Raw genomic sequence first — 20,678 nt, 5'->3', positions numbered from 1 at the left:
CAAATGCAAAGCATAAAGTTAAAAATCATATATATATATATTTTTTCTTTCTTTCTTTTTTAATTTTTATTTTTTTAGATGGAGTCTTACTCTGTCGCTTAGGCTAGAGTACAGTGGCACGATCTTGGCTCACTGCAACCTCTGCCACCTGAAATAAACTCATATTTGAACAAATGAGAACACACAAAAATGAAATACCAAATGGTAGAATTTGCTTCAATTTTGTTATAATATTAAATGCAAAAATACTTAAAGACTGAAATATAATTTATAATTAATCATAATATAGAAAAGAACCATAATATACGAAAAAACATGTTCTTTTACTGAGAGGCAGTATAACAGTCTTTACAAACCTGGCTATGCACTGGAATCCCTGGAGGCTTGTTAAAAAACAGCTTCTTAGGCCTTACTGCAGGACAGGCTGAGTCCCAAGATGTCACATGATTCTGATGTGGCCAGTTAAACCACTAGGAGTCCCAAACAGGATGTGCCATTTGCTTTTTTTGTTTTTGTTTTTAGATGGTGTCTCGCTCTGTCGCCCAGGCTGGAGTGCAGTGGCATGATCTCGGCTCACTGCAAGCTCCGCCTCCCAGGTTCATGCCATTCTTCTGCCTCAACCTCCTGAGTAGCTGGGACCACAGGCGCCCATCACTATGCCTGGTTAATTTTTCTGTATTTTTTTTTAGTAGAGACGGGGTTTCACTGTGTTAGCCAGGATGGTCTTGATCTCCTGACCTCGTCATCTGCCCACCTCGGACACCCAAAGTGCTGGGATTACAGGCATGAGCCACCGCGCCCAGCCACTATTTGCTTTTGAAGCAGGAAATGTGAGAAGCAGAAAGTCTGCTGGAAGAGAGTCTAGATTCCTAATTCTATTCCAAGAGTGGCAGAGAGGAGGATAAACTATCAGTTGACAAATATTTACTGAGACCTAATATGTACCTGGCATTATGCCAGGCATTGGAATAACCCAGGATCTCTATCCTTTGGGAGCTTATAATCTAGTTGGGAAATTGGATAATAAATAAACCTGAATAGACAGGTCAGTTGATAGAGATGTTAATTTTTGTTTTGTTCATATTATAGGACAGCAAGCTATTTTTTTCCTTATCTTTTCCAAAGAGTGACAGTTCTATGTTCTGATGGTTTTGCTTTCAGATTCAAAAATACAAGATGTGAACATCTGAAAATAATCCAGGTTTATATTTTGAATGAGAGGTGGAGAATCAGTTTTACATCTACCAAAAGAAGTTAAAATCATGTCAAAGTGGCCGGGCACGGTGGCTCATGCTTGTAATCCCAGCACTTTGGGAGGCCAAGGTGGGTGGATCATGAGGTCAGGAGTTCAAGACCAGCCTGGCCAACATGACAAAACCCCATCTCTACTAAAAATACAAAAAGTAGCCAGGCAAGGTGGCGCACAGCTGTAATCCCAGCTACTTGGGAGGCTGAGGGTGGGGAATTGCTTGAATCTGGAAGGCAAAGGTTGAAGTGAACCAAGCTCATGCCACTGCACTCCAGCCTGGGCAACAAACACACACGTCAAAGTATATCACTACTTATCTACTGATAGTAATGCAAAATGATTCTTGTCCAAAGAAATGAAAATTGTGGAGAAATAAAAACTGCAGAAACTATTTTCATTTGATGTATTTGGTTAATGAAGTGGATTGATGGCCTGTAAATGTGTATATGTTTGAATTCTTCTTGCACTGGTTGTAACATCTTACTGATTCTCTCCTTAACTAAAAGAAATAAAATCTTTGACATGTGTTTGACTTATGTTTGTATATTTGTATGTCATTATCTTTAAAAAAATTTTTAAACATATTGTAACTACTTGCCTAAATCACTGTTAGCTCAAAGTTGCTTCTATATTTTTTAATGAGAGAAAAATTCCATATTAATTACTGTATCCTAACACCCACATTTTTTGAAATTTTTAAAATTCTTATTTATTTATTTATTTAGAGACAGGGTTGTAAGACTGGCTAATTTTGCATTTTTGATACAGACAGGGTCTCACCATGTTGCTCAGGAAGTTCTCAAACTCATGGGTTCAAGTGATCCAACTGCCTGGGCCTCCGAACACCCACATAATTAATGTATAGTTTGTAGCAAGACCTTTATTGAGTCTAAGTTGGTTCTTTCTTCTTCTTTTTCTTTTTTAAGACAGGGTTTTGCTCTGTCACTCACCCAGGCTGAAATGAAGTGGCATGGTTATGACTCACTGTAGCCTCGAACTCCTGGGCTCAAGTGATCCTCCTGTTTCAGCCTCCAAAGTAGCTAGGACTACAGGTGCATACCATGAAGCCCAGCTAATTTTTTTTTTTCTTTTTTTGGAGAGATGGGATCTCATTTTGTTGCCCACACAGTTCTTTCTGTTGTTTGTCGGTTTGTTAAGCAAGTAACTACTAAAAAGGTTTACCTTTGGTGCACCATCCTTTTGTATCCCTACATCGTTAGTGGCAATTCCTTTTACACTACCATCGTCATGAAAAAGGACCTAAAAACGATAAAAACAAATTTATTAATACCTTAGAATTCATAATAATCTTGAAAAAACAGTAAACAGCCTTAGGTTTCTTAGAAGGTGAACATCTTCTCTAGATTACAGAAATACAGACTTTAAAATGTTCAGGCAATAAAGAGACATGTATTAAGGTACTCCCTTCTAGAGTATTAAAGAACAGAGCTCACACAATGGGAAATGAAAACAATGCCACAACCTTGATGAGAAAGAAAAGGGAAGACTACTAGAGAGATTACTAGGGAAACCAGTAAGATTAAACAAGAAGTGCCCTTCAGATGTCAAATCATGTGTAAAGAATCTGAAAGGGAGGCCTGTAACAAATGAAGAACATGAAGGTGGAGAGAAAGAAACTGTCAGGAAAGCTTATGTCTCAAATGAGTGAAGACTTCAATAAACAAAAAAATAAAACAGGGAGAAGCTGAAGACAGACCAAGGATGATAAAAGTTTATTTTATTTTTGGAGCAAGAAAAAGGGGGAAAATAGATCGAAAGTGTAATTCTGATGCGGAAAAATAGCAATAGTCTGTAACCCTTGGTTTCTGTTTTCTCTGTGGAGGAAAATGCTCATTGGATAGTAAAGTACAAAACGTACAATACAATTACACAGCAGATTATAAGAAAGCATGGAAGTGGAGAGGTAAAAGAAAAGATTAGCAGCAATGGATATGAAACCTCCCCATAAAGAATATACGTAAAGGTTTTATTTGATATCCTGAAAACGAACAAATCAGCAGCAGAATATGGCTAGAGACTAAACTGAAGTTTGGCTCAGAGTACTCTCAGAAAACCCTGGCAAAGAGATCAATAATCTGTTGATGATAATCATTAACGACCTAAGAAAAAGAAGCATGATACAAGTGAGTCTGAGTGTTCATGTATGTATTCCAAAAGTGAGAATCATGGATTCTATAAACCACCTACCTGTGACTATGGCCCTGATTCCAGTCAACAATGTCAAACAAGGAGAAATACAAAATCCCACACTTGGGTCCAAAAACCCAAATGCATGTATATGGGCTAGGAAAACAGAAATTTATAGCAGCAAGTATAATACAGGGAGCTATGTGTTTTATTTGACTTACAAACTGTAAGGGTAAAAACAAACAGAAAAAACCAAACTTTCCTTAGTGCCAATAACTTTTCTTTCAGCATCTCCTTTAGCAAACTTCCAACTGTAAATCCTTTATTTGTCTCTCTGAGATACATGGCAGTCTTTTTAAAGTGCATTCCAAGAATGTCTTTTTTAGGGCTTTGGAGCCATTGCTTTGAAATGGAATACCAAGAAGGATGTCTCCTGTCTTCCTGTCTCTGTGGGAATTTGGGTAGGTGTTTGGCTTTAAGTTGTAACTTCCTGCTTGTCAAAAAAAAAAAAAAAAAAAAACCAAAACATTTTATTTTTCCTTTGAGTAAAGACAGTTAACATGCATGCAATGAATGGATTGTATCTGCCTGGCTATTTAAAAGGGTGAGATTTCTGTCTTGGCCTGTGATAGGCATCACAGTCTTGGTTTAAGGCTAATTCAAGAATAAAACTGTTTCGTTCTTTTTTTTGAGACGGGAGTCTCGCTCTGTCGCCCAGGCTGGAGTGCAGTGGCGTGATCTAGGCTCACTGCAAGCTCCACCTCCCGGGTTCACGCCATTCTCCTGCCTCAGCCTCCCTAGTAGCTGGGACTACAGGCGCCCACCACCATGCCCAGCTAATTTTTTGTATTTTTAGTAGAGATGGTGTTTCACCATGTTGACCAGGATGGTCTTGATCTCCTGACCTCGTGATCCGCCCGCCTCGGCCTCCCAAATTGCTGGGATTACAGGCATGAGCCACCGCGCCCGGCCTTTTTTTGTTTGTTTGTTTGAGATGGAGTCTCGCTCTGTTGCCAGGCTGGAGTGCAGTGGCGTGATCTCAGCTCACTGAAACCTCCGCCTCCTTGGTTCAAGTGATTCTTCTGCCTCAGCTTCCCGAGTAGCTGGGACTACAGGCGCCCACCACCACGCCCAGGTAATTTTTGTATTTTCAGTAAAGACCAGGTTTCATCATGTTGGCCAGGATGGTCTCGATCTCTTGACCTCGTGATCCGCCCACCTCGGCCTCCCAAAGTGCTGGGTGGCGTGAGCCACCGCGCCCAGCCTGTTTCGTTCTTTTTTATAATTTATGAAGAGAATTCTTCTGGGTCCTAGGAGATTTTATTTTTTATTTTTTGAGACGGAGTCTCGCTCTGTCGCCCAGGCTAGAGTGCAGTGGCGTGATCTCGGCTCATTGCAACCTTCGGCTCCTGGGTTCAAGCAATTCTCCTGCCTCAGCCTCCCAAGTAGCTGGGATTACAGGCATGGGCCGCCATGTCCGGCTAATTTTTTGTATTTTTAGTAGAGACGGGGTTTCACTGTGTTAGCCAGGAGGGTCTCGATCTCCTGACCTCGTGACCCGCCCACCTTGGCCTCCCAAAGTGCTGGGATTACAGGTGCGAGCCACCACGCCCGGCCGAGATTTTATTTTTAATAATTTCCCCAGTAATACATAATAAGAATCAACAGTGTGATGTGGTTGCCAAAAAAGTAATTATTTTGAGGGAATCAATGGAAGACCAGTTTCTAGAATGGAGAAGATAACAGTTCTACACTAGACATGAAGTGGTTTATTCATTCTGGGTGCCACTTTGTAAAGGGGATAAAAAGAGGATCCATTCAGAAGTGGACAGCAAGAATACTGAAAGAACTCAAAACTCAAATTATGTACCGTCATGGCTGAAATAACTGAGAATATTTAAGCTAGTGTTGGGGCTCAGTACTGAGAATATTTAAGCTAGCTAGCGTTGGGGCTCAGAAGATAATATCCTAAAAAGTATGGCACCCTGGCATACTGAAGTTGAGGCTCAGAAACTGATATCCCAAAATATGGTGCTTTGACATGCTGAACTGAAGAAGCTTCAATGTCTCTCTGACCTTCCCAGGGCAACTGTCCCTGTCTCTTAATCCTCTCTCCCAAAACACAGGATGAAGTTGTTCTCTGAAGTTCCCTTATCTTCCTAAAACACGGGCCTACCAAAGAAGCAAACAATTACTTCTGGTCCCTTTCCTGAGTTTTCATGAACTGAACTCATACTGCAGGAAGAATGACTGAAGTCTGTCAATAAACTTGGACAGGCTTCTGTCAGAAACCATTGTCTCCTCTGCAGGCTCAAGAGACTTTGTCCCAGGTCACTGTATATTCTTCAAGCCCATTGAATTCCCCTAAAAATCATTTATTATCCCCCTAAAGTCATCCATACTTCCCCAACTCCAGTTCCCCTACCAAGAAAGGCATATAACTGTACCCCGTTGTGTGGTAGGGTAATCACTCTGTAATATTCTCTTCATGCACGCTGATCAACCTGTATGCCTTTTCTCCTACTAACCTGCCTCTTGTGAGCTGATTTTTCTATGAACCTTCAGAGGGAAAGGGGGATGTTTTCCCTTGGTACTCAGCCCCTATGCTAAGTACCTGGAACTGAAGGAAGAGTGGAAGACCTCAGAAACAAGGTCTTTCTTACCTTCTCCCATTCCTCTTTCTCCCCTAAAGCAAGTCACAGAAACCAGGATTCCTCTTCCTCAAGGTGAGTCATAGAAACTAGAACTCCTCTCCCTTAATACAGGCCATAAAACCTAGAAAGGTTATTTTCTTACTTCTCCCTTTCCCCTTGAAAACTCTCATTCCAGAGGATTTCTGCTCCAGCCGTACCTCAGAGGAAGAAATGCTACACAGAAAGGCCAAAGAGAATGTGAACAGACAGGCCTTGCCTGGCTTCCTCTCTCAGTCTACTACTGTTAGATCATACCCTTCTGTCTAATCACATTTCCACATTTCCACATGGCTGTCCATTCTTATTGTACTGAAGCATAAAAATGGTCTCCCCTGGGTCTTTGGGGCCTTTATTTCTGAAGGATTTCATATTGTGTAAAACTTTGATTAAATACATTTGTTATGTTTTTCTTGTTACCCTGTCTTTTGTTACAGGAGTGTCAGCTGTGACCTTTACGATGGGTGAGGAAGGGTATCACACCTTTCTGCTACTGGGGCTCAGAAAACGATAGGCTAAAATATGCCACTCTGGCATGCTAAACCAAAGCAGAAACTTCAGGGTGTCTCTGACCTTCCCCTCCTCCTGTCTTTCAACCCTATCTCTTCTAAAGCACTGGATGCGGCTCTTCTCTGATATTCCATTCTCTACCTTAAGACTGGACCTGCCAAAGAGAACACATGGTCTTCCATCCCATTCCTGAAATCTTACTATTAATATCTATTGCAGAAAAGAAAACAGAAGAAAGCAACTATACCTAGACAAACACTTTTTCATAAGATCATGCCTGCCTCTCAGGCGAATTCAAATTCCAAAGAGAATCATTTACAAGTTAATTTCTGTGTCTTGGGTGCATTCCTTCTCCCTAATTGAAGTGCATTCATTTCCTTTCAAGATTGCTGAACACCCAATTTCCCCTTCCCCTCTGATGAAGGGTAGATAAGCATTTGGACCTCACTGGGTTATCGGGTCATCATTCTCTTGTGCTTATGCATATTAAATAAATCTGTATGCTTTTTCTCCTATTACTCTCTCTATTGTCAGTTCATTTCTGGTGAACCTTCAGAGGGCAGAGACAAACCTTTCTCTTAACTCCTATACCACCCCTACACTGGGGAAAAAAAATTCCAGAGTAAAGATAGGGAGGAAGAGAGAGCAGGGAATAATTATATTTAGAAAGTTGTCCTTGGAAGAGGGCATAGATTTGTTCTGGATAGTATAAAACTGTAGATAAGTTCTGTTCAAAATAAGGAAGAGATTACCAACAATCCACAATTTTTCATACCTTATGGTGATCAATCATAAGTTGGACAATCACTTGATGGGGGTACAACATGAGGAATTCCAGTACTCTTTGGATTAGATATTTTAAAGATTCCTTCTAATCTTATAATTCTAAAATCCTCTGACTTTTAAAAAATACTTATTTCTTCAACTTTGCAAAATTGTCCGCTTATTAAAAAAGGAGTTCCTATAAATATTAAAAACAAAATAAAACTATACAAACCTCAGCAGCTGCATAACCAGGGTAAACTTCAACACCAAGGGCTTCTGCTTGTTCGCCCATCCAGCTCACTAAATGTCCCAAGCGTACAATGTAATTGCCATGATTATTCATTGGAAGCCCTATAAATATATGCTTAATTTATAAATCTGACTTTTTATTGATAAGACATTACAAAAACATAAATACTTTAAAATCTCAAATCAGTATGTATTTCTACATAAGTGCTATATTGATGGTCACACCTTCAACTTATTTTCTACAATTTTGGCCTAGAGTTCTAATTTATTACATTATAAACAACATTAAAGCACTAAGTTAGAAATTCCTGCTTGGCTTACAAGGCTATCTCAATTCTGCTAGACTGGAAGACAAAAGAACTGAGTTCTAGCCCTGCTTTCCCACCAGCTAGCTGTATAGCTTTGAGTAAATCCTTCAAATATCTGGGCCTTAGGTCTCATCTGCAAAAGGAGGAAATTTTGCCAGATGAAATGTAGTTCCTTCCAGCTGTGGAATTCCATAGTTCTATGAATATTCACTATACCTTACCTGGAAGAATTGGCACAGGAATTCTGTATTTCTCTGTTAAAATTCCAAATCTATCTTCTGTTACAGGAGTGTTAAGTGGAGCCTAGAAATAAAAGAAGAAAAAGAAATGTTTTTAGTTTATATGTGCAAGTATAAATATAAATATAAAAAACTATAAAATGTACTCTGATGACAAAGAACTTCCCCCTAATTTTCTTTCGGCATTTCCTTTAGAAAACTTGTCACTGTAAATCCTTTCTCTGTCTGAGATGTATGGGATCCTTTTTTTTTTTTCTTTTTTCTTTTGAGACAGTGTCTCTTTCTGTCACCTAGGTTGGAATGCAGTGGTGCAATCTCGGCCCACTGCAGCCTCTCCCTCATGGGTTCAAGTGATTCTCCTGCCTCAGCCTCCCAAGTGGCTGGACTTACAGGCACCTGCCACCATGCCAGGCTAATTTTTGTATTTTTAGTAGAGAGGGGGTTTCACCATTTTGGCCAGGCTGGTCTCGAACTCCTGACCTCAAGTGATCCACCCCGCTTGGCCTCCCAAAGTGTTGGGATTACAGGCATAAGCCACCACGCCCGGCCAGCTGGGAATCTTTTAAAAATCTAAATAAACCTCTTGCCAGTTTTGTATCCTAGGAATATATCTCTTGGGAGTCTTGGAAACATCTTTGAAATGTGACCATCATGTCTTTTTGTCTCTGTGGAGAGGTGCTTGGCTCTAAGTTGAAACTTCCTGGTTGGTGAAAGGTAAGAGAAATTTTATTTTCCTTTTGGATAAAGACAATTAACATGTTGTGACATTGTACCTGCTGAGTTTACATATTAAAAAGCACCAAAGGCTGTGTGTGGTGGCTCACAGGCCCATAGTCCCAGCATTTTGGGAGGCCGAAGTCAGTGGATTTGAGCCCACATGGGAAAATCCCGTCTCTACTAAAAAAGTACAAAACTTAGCTGGGTGTGGTGGCGCACACCTGTAATCCCAGCTACTGAGGGGGCTGAAGTGGGAGAATTACTTGAGCCTGGGAGGTTGAGGCTGCAGAGAGTCATGATTGTGCCACTGTACTCCAGCCTGGGTGACAGAGTGAGACCCTGTCTCAAAAAAAAAGGTGCCAAAGCAATAAAGGGCTTTAACATGAAAAACATTTTCTATTAGAATTGATATTATATCAATGTTAATTCAATAATATCCATTTCTGATATAATATCGAAAGGATAAATTCGATTGGGTCCAATTAAAGTATTTCTAGTTTAAGGGAGCTTGATATTTCGGAAAGGAGAGCACAGATGAAATTTTTGGAATTCAATTTATTCCATATGGAAAGAATACAGATGATATTCATATTTTTTTTAATCTTTGCAAGTATATTCACAACCACTGAATAATCTAATCTTGGAGGTAGGACAGGTATAATATAACCCATCTTAGAGAAGAAAAAATTGACAGTCTAAGATTTTAACCAATTCATACAAATTTTATTTAAGACAATAAAACTTGGACTTGGTCTTCTAGATATCACACCTGTGGTTTTTCTGCTTAGGTTCTCAGAAGCCATATTAATATGTTTCTTTAGAAAATCTATCCTCTTTGGCTTTAGATATTGCATTGTCCCAGAAACTATTACTTTATTAAGAACAATCATACAAAGACTTAAAGAACAAGTTTAAAAATACTCTCGGCTGGGCGCGGTGGCTCAAGCCTGTAATCCCAGCACTTTGGGAGGCCGAGACGGGCGGATCACAAGGTCAGGAGATCGAGACCATCCTGGCTAACACGGTGAAACCCCGTCTCTACTAAAAAAAATACAAAAAACTAGCCGGGCGAGGTGGCGGGCACCTGTAGTCCCAGCTACTCGGGAGGCTGAGGCAGGAGAACAGCATGAACCCAGGAGGTGCAGTTTGCAGTGAGCTAAGATCCGGCCACTGCACTCCAGCCTGGGTGACAAAGCGAGACTCCGTCTCAAAAAAAATAAAAAAATAAAAAAAAAATACTCTCAAAATACAAAATGCCTCCCAAGAAATATTCAAAGGTCTTCTCAAGTTATTATCGTCTCGTATACCCATTACACAAATATACATAGAAAGCATTACACAAAACTATTTGTTAATATCATAAATTACAATTCTGATATAATTTTTTTTTTTTAATTTAAAAAGTATATAATTATTCCCTAAGATAGAGTTACACGGGCTGGGCGTGGTGGCTCATGACTGTAATCCCAGAGCTTTGGGAGGTCAAGGTGGGTGGATCGTCTGAGGTCAGGAGTTCGAGACCAGCCTGGCCAACATAGTGAAATAGTGGAACCCTGTCTCTACTAAAAATACAAAAAATTAGCTGGGTGGGGTGGCAGGTGCCTGTAATCCCAGCTACTAGGGAGACTGAGGCAGGAGAATCGCTTGAACCCGGGAGGTAGACGTTGCAGTGAGCCGAGATCGCGCCATTGCACTGCAGCCTGGGCAACAAGAGTGAAACTCTGTCTCAAAAAAAAAAAAAAAAAAAAAAAGATAGAGTTACATGAAAAGGGTTTTCTATATTCCAGTAATTTGGGAACAATTACTGAAATACAATTACAAAAGATTAGACTTTGTATAAAAAACAATTTTTCATACTCCCTTCTCTTTCCAGTCTGGGAAGAGTTCTTTAAAAGCAGCTGGATCAAGGCAAGCCCCTGAGAGAGTATGAGCTCCTATCTGGGCAGCTTTCTCCACTAGACACACACGGATGTCCTTTTCGTGTGCCGCAGCCAGCTGTTTTAGACGAACAGCTGCAGAGAGCCCTGCAGGGCCTGCACCAACTATTACAACATCTGCTTCTTCTGCAAACCTTTCCATGTTCACTCCTGGGAGAAATAAAAATTCTGGGATTAATATGACCCAATAATCACATGATAAATCACATGATAGTTAAAAAATACCCACTATGCTTTAGAGCATTATTTATGGAAATTCTCCCTGTGTTTTGCACAATAATTATATTAAGCATATTACTGTATTAGTATGATTATATTCTTAGGTTCTGTTCCAGTATATACTTTATTTCAGTTTCCATAAACTAATTCTTGGCTTTGAGATTTATTATTATACATTTAGCAAATATTTACTTGTCTAAAATATAGTCACAAGTAGCTTAATGACAGAAGTGCTTTCTGAGAAATGCATCATTAGGCAATTTTGCCCTTTTGCAAACATCATAGAGTATACTTACACAAACTAGATTGTATAGCCTATGATACACCTAGGCAACAGGGTATAGACTGTTACTCCTAGGCTACAAAGCTATATAGCATGTGACTATACTGCATACTGTAGGTAACTGTAACATAATAGTATTTATGTAACTAAACACATCTAAACACAGAAAAAGTACCAAATACAGTATAAAACGTATGTAGTATAAATATAAATACATTATAAATACAGTATGAAAAGTACAAAACACAGTATAAAAGATTTAAAAATGGTATATCTGTACAGGGTACTTACCATGAATAGAACTTACAGGACTGGAAGCTGTTCTTGGTAAGTGACTGAGTGAGCAGTGAGAAGGACAAGGGCATCACACTACTACAGACTTCATAAACACTATACACTTAGGTCACACTCAATTTATACAGAAATATTTTTGTCAATAAATTACACTTAGCTTACAGTAATGTTTTTATTTTATAAGCTTTTAAATGTTTTAAACTTTTCAGCTGTCTTGTAATAACACTTAGCTAAAACACAAACACATTGTGCAGCTGTACAAAAAATGGTTTTTATATCATTTTTCTGTAAGCTTTTTTCTATTTCAAAATTTTTTAGACTTTGTATAAAACGCAATTTTTCATACCCCCTTCTCTTTCCAGTCTGGGAAGAGTTCTTTAAAAGCACCTGGATCAAGGCAAGCCCCTGAGAGAGTATGAACTCCTATCTGGGCAGCTTTCTCCACTAAACACATACCTTTTAAACCCTTTTATTAAAAATTAAGATACATCCCAGCACTTTGGGAAGCCGAAGTGGGTGGATCACAAGGTCAGGAGATTGAGACCACCCTGGCTAACATGGTGAAACCCCGTCTCTATTAAAAATACAAAACATTAGCCAGATGAGGTGGCGGGCGCCTGTAGTCCCAGCTATATGGAAGGCTGAGGCAGGAGAATGGCATGAACCTGGGAGGCGGAGCTTGCAGTCAGCCACTGCACTCCAGCCTGGACGACAGAGTGAGACTCTGTCTCAAAAAAAATAAAATAATAATTAAGACACAAACACACACATTAGTTAGGCCTACACAGGGTCAGGATCATCAGTATCTTCCACCTCCACATCTTCTCCCACTGGAAGGTCATCAAAGACAGTAACACGCATGGGCTGTCATCTCCTATGCAAATGTTAGCTTCTTCCAGAATACCTCCTGAAGGACCTGCCTGTGTCCGTTTTACAGTTAACTTTTTAAAAAATTAAGTAAGAGTACACTCTAAAATAATGACAAAAGTATAATACAGTAAATACATAAACCAGTAACAGTCGTTTATTATCATGTATTATGTACTGTACATAATTGTATATGGTATACTTTTATTTTTTTATTTTTATTTTTTTTGAGACGGAGTCTTGCTCTGTCGCCCAGGCTGGAGTGCAGTGGCCGGATCTCAGCTCACTGCAAGCTCCGCCTCCCGGGTTTACGCTATTTTCCTGCCTCAGCCTCCCGAGTAGGTGGGACTACAGGCGCCCGCCAAGACGCCCGGCTAGTTTTTTTGTATTTTTTAGTAGAGACGGGGTTTCACCGTGTTAGCCAGGATGGTCTTGATCTCCTGACCTCATGATCCGCCCGTCTCGGCCTCCCAAAGTGCTGGGATTACTTGAGCCACCGCGCCTGGCCGGTATACTTTTAAAGAACTGGCAGTCGAGTATGTTTGTTTACATCAGACTCACACAAATAACTGAGTAATGTGTTAAGCTAGGATGGTCTGGAAGCTATGTTCTAAAAGATGTCACTAGGTGATAGGAATTTTTCAGCTCCATTACAATGTCAAGGGATTACCATCATAAATGTTGCCAAGTGGTTGACTGAAGTGTCATTATGCAGCACGTGACTTGGTAAAGCCATAAAATATTATTGGATGTTTTTAAGTTATGAAAAATGTTATACTCTCCTCCACAAAATGAAACAAAGTATCCAGAAAAGTCTCAGGAATTGTACACAAATTTTTACTTACCTTCCCATCTCTTGTCCTTATCCCGGGGATAAATAGTATAATGGGTAGTAATTCGAGGCACAGTAGAAGTTGAAGACCATCTTGTAGCACACAGAGGTAGATAATTTTTCTTAATTTTTAAGGCATGAAAGCAGTGATATGCTGCACAAAAATTACGAAAATTATTATCTTCCTTAAAATTAGTTTTCCTCAGTAGACTGAAAAAAATATAAGTGAATATTTATAAATATTCATATATATTATAATAAAAACAAAATGAGTATAGTGAATTAGACTATAATCTTTCCTAGGTGAACAATTTGAAAAGCTTTTTCTCGGCTGGGCGCGGTGGCTCAAGACTGTAATCCCAGCTCTTTGGGAGGCCAAGACGGGCGGATCACGAGGTCAGAAAATCGAGACCATCCTGGCTAACACGGTGAAACCCCGTCTCTACTAAAAAATACACAAAAAGAAGCCGGGCGAGGTGGCGGGCGCCTGTAGTCCCAGCTACTCCGGAGGCTGAGGCAAGAGAATAGCGTGAACCCGGGAGGCGGAGCTTGCAGTGAGCTGAGATCCGGCCACTGCACTCCAGCCTGGGCGACAGAGCAAGACTCCGTCTCAAAAAAAAAAAGAAAAGAAAAGAAAAAGAAAAGCTTTTTCTCATAAAGCAATGTTTTCAAATCTTAAATATTTTAAAACTAATAAATTTATTCAATTTAGCTCATGTCAGGCTTAACTATGGATTAGTCATGAAAGCTGAACACTTTGAGAGTAATACAGAGTAGTATAGTAACTGTGTAGGTCAATAGCTTTAAGCACAAACTTGGTTTTATGGTCAGGTTCTTTTTAAAATAAGTTGACCTACATATATGGCAGTAGCTGCTGCTTCGTTTTCTTTTTTTTTTTTTTTTTGACCGTGTTGCTCTGTTACCCAGGCTGGAGTGCAGGGGTGCAATCTTGGCTCACTACAGCCTCTGCCTCCTGGTTTCAAGCGATTCTCATGCCTCAGCCTCCAGAGTATCCGGGACTGCAGGTGTGCACCACCACATCCAAGTAATTTTTGGATTTTTTTTTTTTTTAGTAGAGACAGGGTTTTGCCATGTTGGCCAGGCTGGTCTCGAACTCCTGGCCTCAAGTGATCTGCCTGCCTCAGCCTCTAAAACTGCTGGGATTACAGGCGTGAGCCACTGTGGCTGGCCACAGTATCTTCTGATATCCTTAAAAATGTGTACATTTTTGAGTCAGCAAAAAGTATTTTATGGAAACGAACAGAAATTTGCAAAGATTTATCTGCAAAAATGTTCACTGAACCTTCTCTGCTGTCCTCAAACCTTCAGCTCTACCTTTTCTTTCCCTTATCCAGGCAGGTACCCTAGCGTCAAACCTCATAAAGACAGAGGCAATTAGATGGGAATTTTCTCAACTCCTTGGCAATAACTTCTAATATAATCTGTATTTGTGCCCATACTTTGTTCATTATCTCAGTTTATAGCAGAAAAGATGTCTTTTCTCCCATTGATTGTACTCAGTGAATATAGTGAAACAGACTATATTCTTCCCCACTTGGGGTTAATCTTTCTAGCTGGATGACGAGGCTTCTCTCTCCCGTTGTCTTAGAGACATCCCTCCATCTGATCCCCTCCCTTCTGATCTTCAATTTTGACTCCCTTCTCAACTTGTGTTCTCCTTGATAATCATCCCTATCATTAAAAAAAGACAGAGAATCCTCCCATGAAACCACTCTTGACAGATATAAAAACCTATATTTGAAGCTATATTCATTAGAAGTCTGTTATAGGAGAAGGGATAGAATAATAATAATAAAAAAGAATAGAGACTTCAGAAATAGTACACATACATATATGGCATATAATAAAGATACCATTTCAAATTAGGGAGAAGAAATGGTTACTCATTAAATGGTGCAGAGATAGCCAGAAAGCCATTCAGGAAAAAAGTATACTCTGCTCCCTATGTCAAAATGAATTCTGTTTGATCGAAGATTTTATTAGGGAAAGTTCGAAGTATAGAAGACTATGGTGGGCTGGGCACAGTGGCTCATGACTGTAAATCTCAGCTAAGGCAGGAGGACTGCATGAGGCCAGGAGTTCAAGATCAGCCTAGGCAATACTAGCAAGACCTCTTCTCTACAGAAATAAAAAATAAAAAGTAAAAAAATTAGCTAGGTGCGGTGGTATGCACCTGCAGTCCTACCTACTCAGGAAGCTGAGGTAGGATGATCCCTTGAGCCCAGTAATTCGAGGCTACAGTGAGCTAGGATCACGTCACTGTACTCCAACCTGGGCAACAAGCACTTTGTCTCAAAAAAAAAAAAATAAAAAATAAAATGGTGATATTTTCTCCTCCCTTTGAGTGGCATGGGATGAACTTACTGGGTAGCTTCTAACAAGTAGAGAATGGAAAGTGAAAAATGTTAACTTTACAGTAGAGAAATATGGCAGATACCACTTTAAGCAAGTGATCAAGTTTAACGCTACCAGCAGTAAGACATATTGATACCATGTATCCCCTGATATGATGTGGTGAAAAGGGTTCTTTACCTCTGTGGTATTTATCCCCAAAAATCTTTAACCTCAGTCTAATCATGAGAAATCATCAGACAAACTCAGATTGAGGGACATTCTACAAAATGCTCGACCAGTACATGTCAAAAGTGTAAAGGTCTTGGGACACAAGAAAACACAGAGGAACTGTCAAATTGAAGTAGACTATGGAGACCTGCCAACTAAAGGCAACCTTGTGCCCTGGACTGGATCCTGGACCAGAAAAAGAAGATCTGAATAAAATCTGTAGTTTAATTAACTTTATTTCATCAATGTTAATTTTTTAGTTTTGATAAATATACTATGGTTATATAAGACATTAATCTCACTCAGCAAAGGGCATATGGGAACTCAGTACTATCTTTGCAACTCATCTGTAACTCTAAAACGATTTCAAGGTTAAAAGTTGAAAAAAAGATTATGGTGATAAGAAAGATCAAACCCAAATATAAGAGCTAAAACCATAAAACTTTTTGAAGACATCAGTGTAAATCTTTGTGACCTTGTGTAAACCAAAAATAAAATTCTAAGCCCCTAAACCAACTGAATGGACTCTCCTCTTGTCCAAGAAACCAAAAAAAGTAGTTCATGCCATGATGGTAAGTGGGGGGTCAGACATGCCTCATTACACCCTCTCCCTTTTGGAGTTCAGACATAACTGACCATCATTAACATTAATATCAAAATCCTAAGACTGACAGAACAGACTCTTTGTAGCAATAAGATACCAACTCCAACCTGACTCTGGTATAACATCACATGACAACAGGCCCTAGAGGAAATCAAAGTATTGTACCCCAAAATATATTTCTTGGACATAATTTTTGGATTGGCCCTGTAAAGCTGTCTCTTGTGAGGAAAATTTACATTCTGTGGAGAATTCTCTTCCCTTTCTAGGCCTTTTCCTGATCTAGAAGAGATTTAACTAAGAGTCTGATACCTTTTAAGGCAAGCTTGTCCAACCTGGAGCCCATGGGCAGCATGTTGCCCAGAATGCCTTTAAATGTGGCCCAACACAAATTCGTGAACTTTGAGATGTCCTGCCTTTCCAGGCCAAGCCAATGTAAACCTTACATGTATTGATAATGTCTTTGCCTGTAACTTCTCTCCCTAAAATGTATAAAATCAAGCTGTAACCCAACCACCTTGAGAACATGTTCTCAGGACCGCCTGAGGCTGTATAATGGGTCATGGTCCTCACATTTGGCTCAGAATTAATCTCTTCAAATAGTTTACGGAGTTTGGCTTTTTCATCAGCACTTGGGCTAGGCAATGGTTTCTCTGATAGAGCAACCAAAAACACAAGCAACAACAAAAAATACAGTCAAATTGCACTTCATCAAAATTAAAACCTGTTGTGCGCCAAAGGATACCATCAAGAAAGTGAAAAGATAGCCCATATATTTTCAAATCATATATCTGATAATGGACTTATATTTAGAATACATAAAGAACTCCTATATCTAGTAATAAAAAGACAACCCAATTAAAAAGTGGGCAAAGGATCTGAATAGACATTTGTTCAAAGATGATATACAGATGGCCAATAAGTACATGAAAAGATGCTCAGCAGCATTAGCCATCAAGGAAATGCAAACCAAAGCCACATGAGATACTACTTTATATCCACTAGCATGGCTATAGTCAAGAAGACAATAATAAAACTACCTTTGCAAAACTTGTAACAGGTAAAATTATTACAGTGAAAGAGATCTGACCTAACTGACTCCATCTTGCTTCTAACCTCCAAGTAGTCCTTGTTCATTCCTGGGAGTAGGCTGAATTAACTTTGGGAGTTTATAGTTGAATTTTGAAACAAAGACAATCACAGCCCTTTCCCAGGACAAACCCCCTTCCTTCCTGGGGACCAGACTGTCTTTGCAGGACTAACAAAATAGCTACAAGATTAGAAATTATGGTTTAAGAGTCATGCAGCTGGAGGTGGCAAGATTGTGAGCCTTCCCAAAGTGCTCCCGGCGATAACATCACTATTGTAAAATCTAGGATCACTACTTGAGATATTTTGCAGATCCTGCACTTGATGGATCAGCTGGCACCACCCAGATCGATGAACTGGCTCATCTGGTCGTGTGGCTCCCACTCCGGTACTGACTCAGTGCAAGAGGACAAACTCATCTCCCTATGATTTCATCTCTGATCTGACCAATTGGCACTCCCCATTTTCTGACCACCCCCACTCATCAAATTATCCTTAAAATCCCCAGTCTCCAAGTTTTCGGGGAGACTGATTTGAGTAACAATAAAACTGTGGTCTCTTGTATAGCTGCCTCTGTGTGAATTAAACTCCTTCTCTATTCTAATTATCCTGTTTTGATAAATTGGCTCTGTCTGGGTAGTGGGCAAGGAGAACCTGTTGGGCAGTTTCAATAACAAGAGTTAGCAAGGATGTGGAAAAACTGGAACCCTCATATACTCCTGGGGGAATGTAAAAATGATGCAGTCTCTTTGTAAAACAGTCTGGCAGTTCCTCAAAAGGTTAAACATGGAGTTTTCATATGACCCATTCCTAAGTCTATCCCTAAGATAATGAAAACATACTTCCATACAAAAACTTGCACATGAATGTTCCTAGCTGAACTTTTTATTTTTCATTTTTTTTTTGAGACAGGGTCTCACTCTGTCACCAAGGGTGGAATGCAGTGATGTGATCATGGCTTACTGAAGCCTTGACTTTCCAGGCTTAAGTGATCCTCCCACCTCAGCCTCCTGAGTTGCTAGGGCTACAGGTGCACACCACCATGCCCGGCTAATAGTTTCTATTTTTTTGTACACAAGCAGTCTCACTGCGTTATGTAGGCTAGTCTCGAAATCCTAGGCTTGAGCAATCTGCCTGTCTCAGCCTCCCAAAGTGCTGGGATTACAGGTGTGAGCCACCACAGCTGGCCAATAGCTGAATTATTTATAACAGCCCAAAAGTAGAAACAACCCAAATGTCGATCAATAAATGGTAAGAAGTGATATATCCAAATAATGAAATATTTAGCAATAAGAAGAAATTGAATACTGATATATGCTAACACATAGAAGAACTCTGAAAACAATATGTTATGTGAAGGAAGCCAGTCACAAAAAGACAATAGTATGTGCTTCCAGGTATACGAAATACTCAGAATAGGCTAGTCTATAGAGACAGAAAGTAGATTAACTGTTGTCTAAGGCTGGAAGGGGTTGGGAGTGAATACAGAGTTTCTCTTTGGAGTGATGAAAATGTTCTAAAATAGACTGCAGTGATGGTTACACAACTCTGACTATACTAAAAACCACTGAATTGTACACTTTAAATAGTATATATTGTACGGTTTGTGACATATCATTAAAGTTTATTAAAGCTGTTATAAAAAAGAACATTTATAGCCACACACAAAAATGTTATGAAGAAAACAGGTAATTTTTTTTTTTAGAATCTAGGATTTTCAAAGTTATTTTCTAAGAATGATAAAAATCTAAAAAGTTATAATATCACTAGACTAAAAATTTAAACCATTTATGTGACCAAAAAAGGGTAAAAATATAAATGTCTTTAGTTGTCTGTATTCTCCAGCAGATAGCACGCTCCAAAAGCACTGACCTTGTTGTACGTGGAAACCTAATGTTAGGTATACATATTTGTTGACTAAATATTAGATAGTCGTTTTTGTACTTTCCTTCACTAGAGCATTCATTTATGATTGACACATGCTACCATAAAAGATTGATGCTTTTCAGAGTCATTTTCCGTGAAAAGGCAAATCTTTTAGACAATAAAAATGTTTGGTCATCTTTTTAAAAAGTGGCAAAGAAATGAATTTACTTATGCATACTAAAAACTATAGCATTGGGGCCAGACATGGTAGCTCATGCCTATAATCCCAGCATTTGGGAGGCTGAGTTAGGAGGATCACTTGGGGCCAGGAATTTGAGACCAGCCTGGCCAACATGGCAAAACCCCGTCTCTACCAAAAATACAAAATTAGCCAGGCATGGTGGTAGGCGCTTGTGATCCCAGGTACTAGGGAGGCTCAGGCACGAGAATCACTTGAACCCGGGAGGCAGAGGTTGCAGTGAGCTGAGATTACATCACTGCACTCCAGCCTGAGCAACAGAGCAAGACTGTCTCAAAAAAACCCAAAAAACAAAAAAACTATAATATTGGGAACACTTTTTAAGCCTTAGATAACTATTTACCTATTCTAAGTTTTGAAAAAAAAAAAGTATATTAAATACATAAAGATATTCTAGAACTCAGTTCAAGAGTTCAAATACACTATAATGAATATTTAAAATATTTAGTTTTCAATGCATTGTAGTTTAGTGTATAGAAGTTATTTACTTCTGAAAACTGATGATTGACATATGACAAACTGTATTTCTACTGCCTGTATAGCTACTGATTTTCTTGAGAATATTTGGAACTGTATAGTCTGAATTTCTCCAAAGGATTGGAAAAAAAAGTCACAACCTTTACCCCTTTTCTGAAAACACATCTGATATCTCACTTTAGAGATTTAAATATTCAGTCTCCTTGGTTGAGAAGAGAGGTCACAAAGTCCACTGAACTCATAGCATCACCATATCAAAGTCACACTGCTGGCACATTGGTGTCTACCTCTTTCATGTCAGCAGGCTATGAAAATGGCAATGAATTGCCATCCAAAGAAAACAGAAATGGTAGTGGAATTTGGTTAGCACTGGGCTCAAGGCTGATTGCACCTAAATTAGGCTCTAAAGCAGATAGCACCTGACTAATGTTCCAAACACCATCTTATCCATACATTAAGTGCAGCAAAAAATGCATGGGCGACATGAAATTTAAAC

At 39.4% G+C, this 20,678-nt stretch overlaps 1 protein-coding gene across 1 annotated transcript in view; it reads right to left on the bottom strand.

Moving 5' to 3' along the window:
• The window catches only part of ETFDH (electron transfer flavoprotein dehydrogenase), a 36,079-nt gene that overhangs the window by 13,923 nt on the left and 1,478 nt on the right, over positions 1-20,678 (bottom strand). Inside the window, exons 2-6 of the mRNA XM_010383193.2 lie at positions 13,321-13,461; positions 10,733-10,962; positions 8,141-8,222; positions 7,595-7,713; positions 2,432-2,509 (exon numbers count right to left, since the gene is read on the bottom strand). Coding sequence (XP_010381495.1) covers positions 2,432-2,509; positions 7,595-7,713; positions 8,141-8,222; positions 10,733-10,962; positions 13,321-13,461 — 650 coding nt within the window. The remainder of the gene's footprint in view (positions 1-2,431; positions 2,510-7,594; positions 7,714-8,140; positions 8,223-10,732; positions 10,963-13,320; positions 13,462-20,678) is intronic.

The sequence above is a fragment of the Rhinopithecus roxellana genome, chromosome 2 (genome assembly GCF_007565055.1).
Source record: "Rhinopithecus roxellana isolate Shanxi Qingling chromosome 2, ASM756505v1, whole genome shotgun sequence".
Classification (NCBI taxonomy): Eukaryota; Metazoa; Chordata; class Mammalia; order Primates; family Cercopithecidae; genus Rhinopithecus; species Rhinopithecus roxellana.
This window is presented reverse-complemented; position numbering and strand designations above follow the sequence as displayed.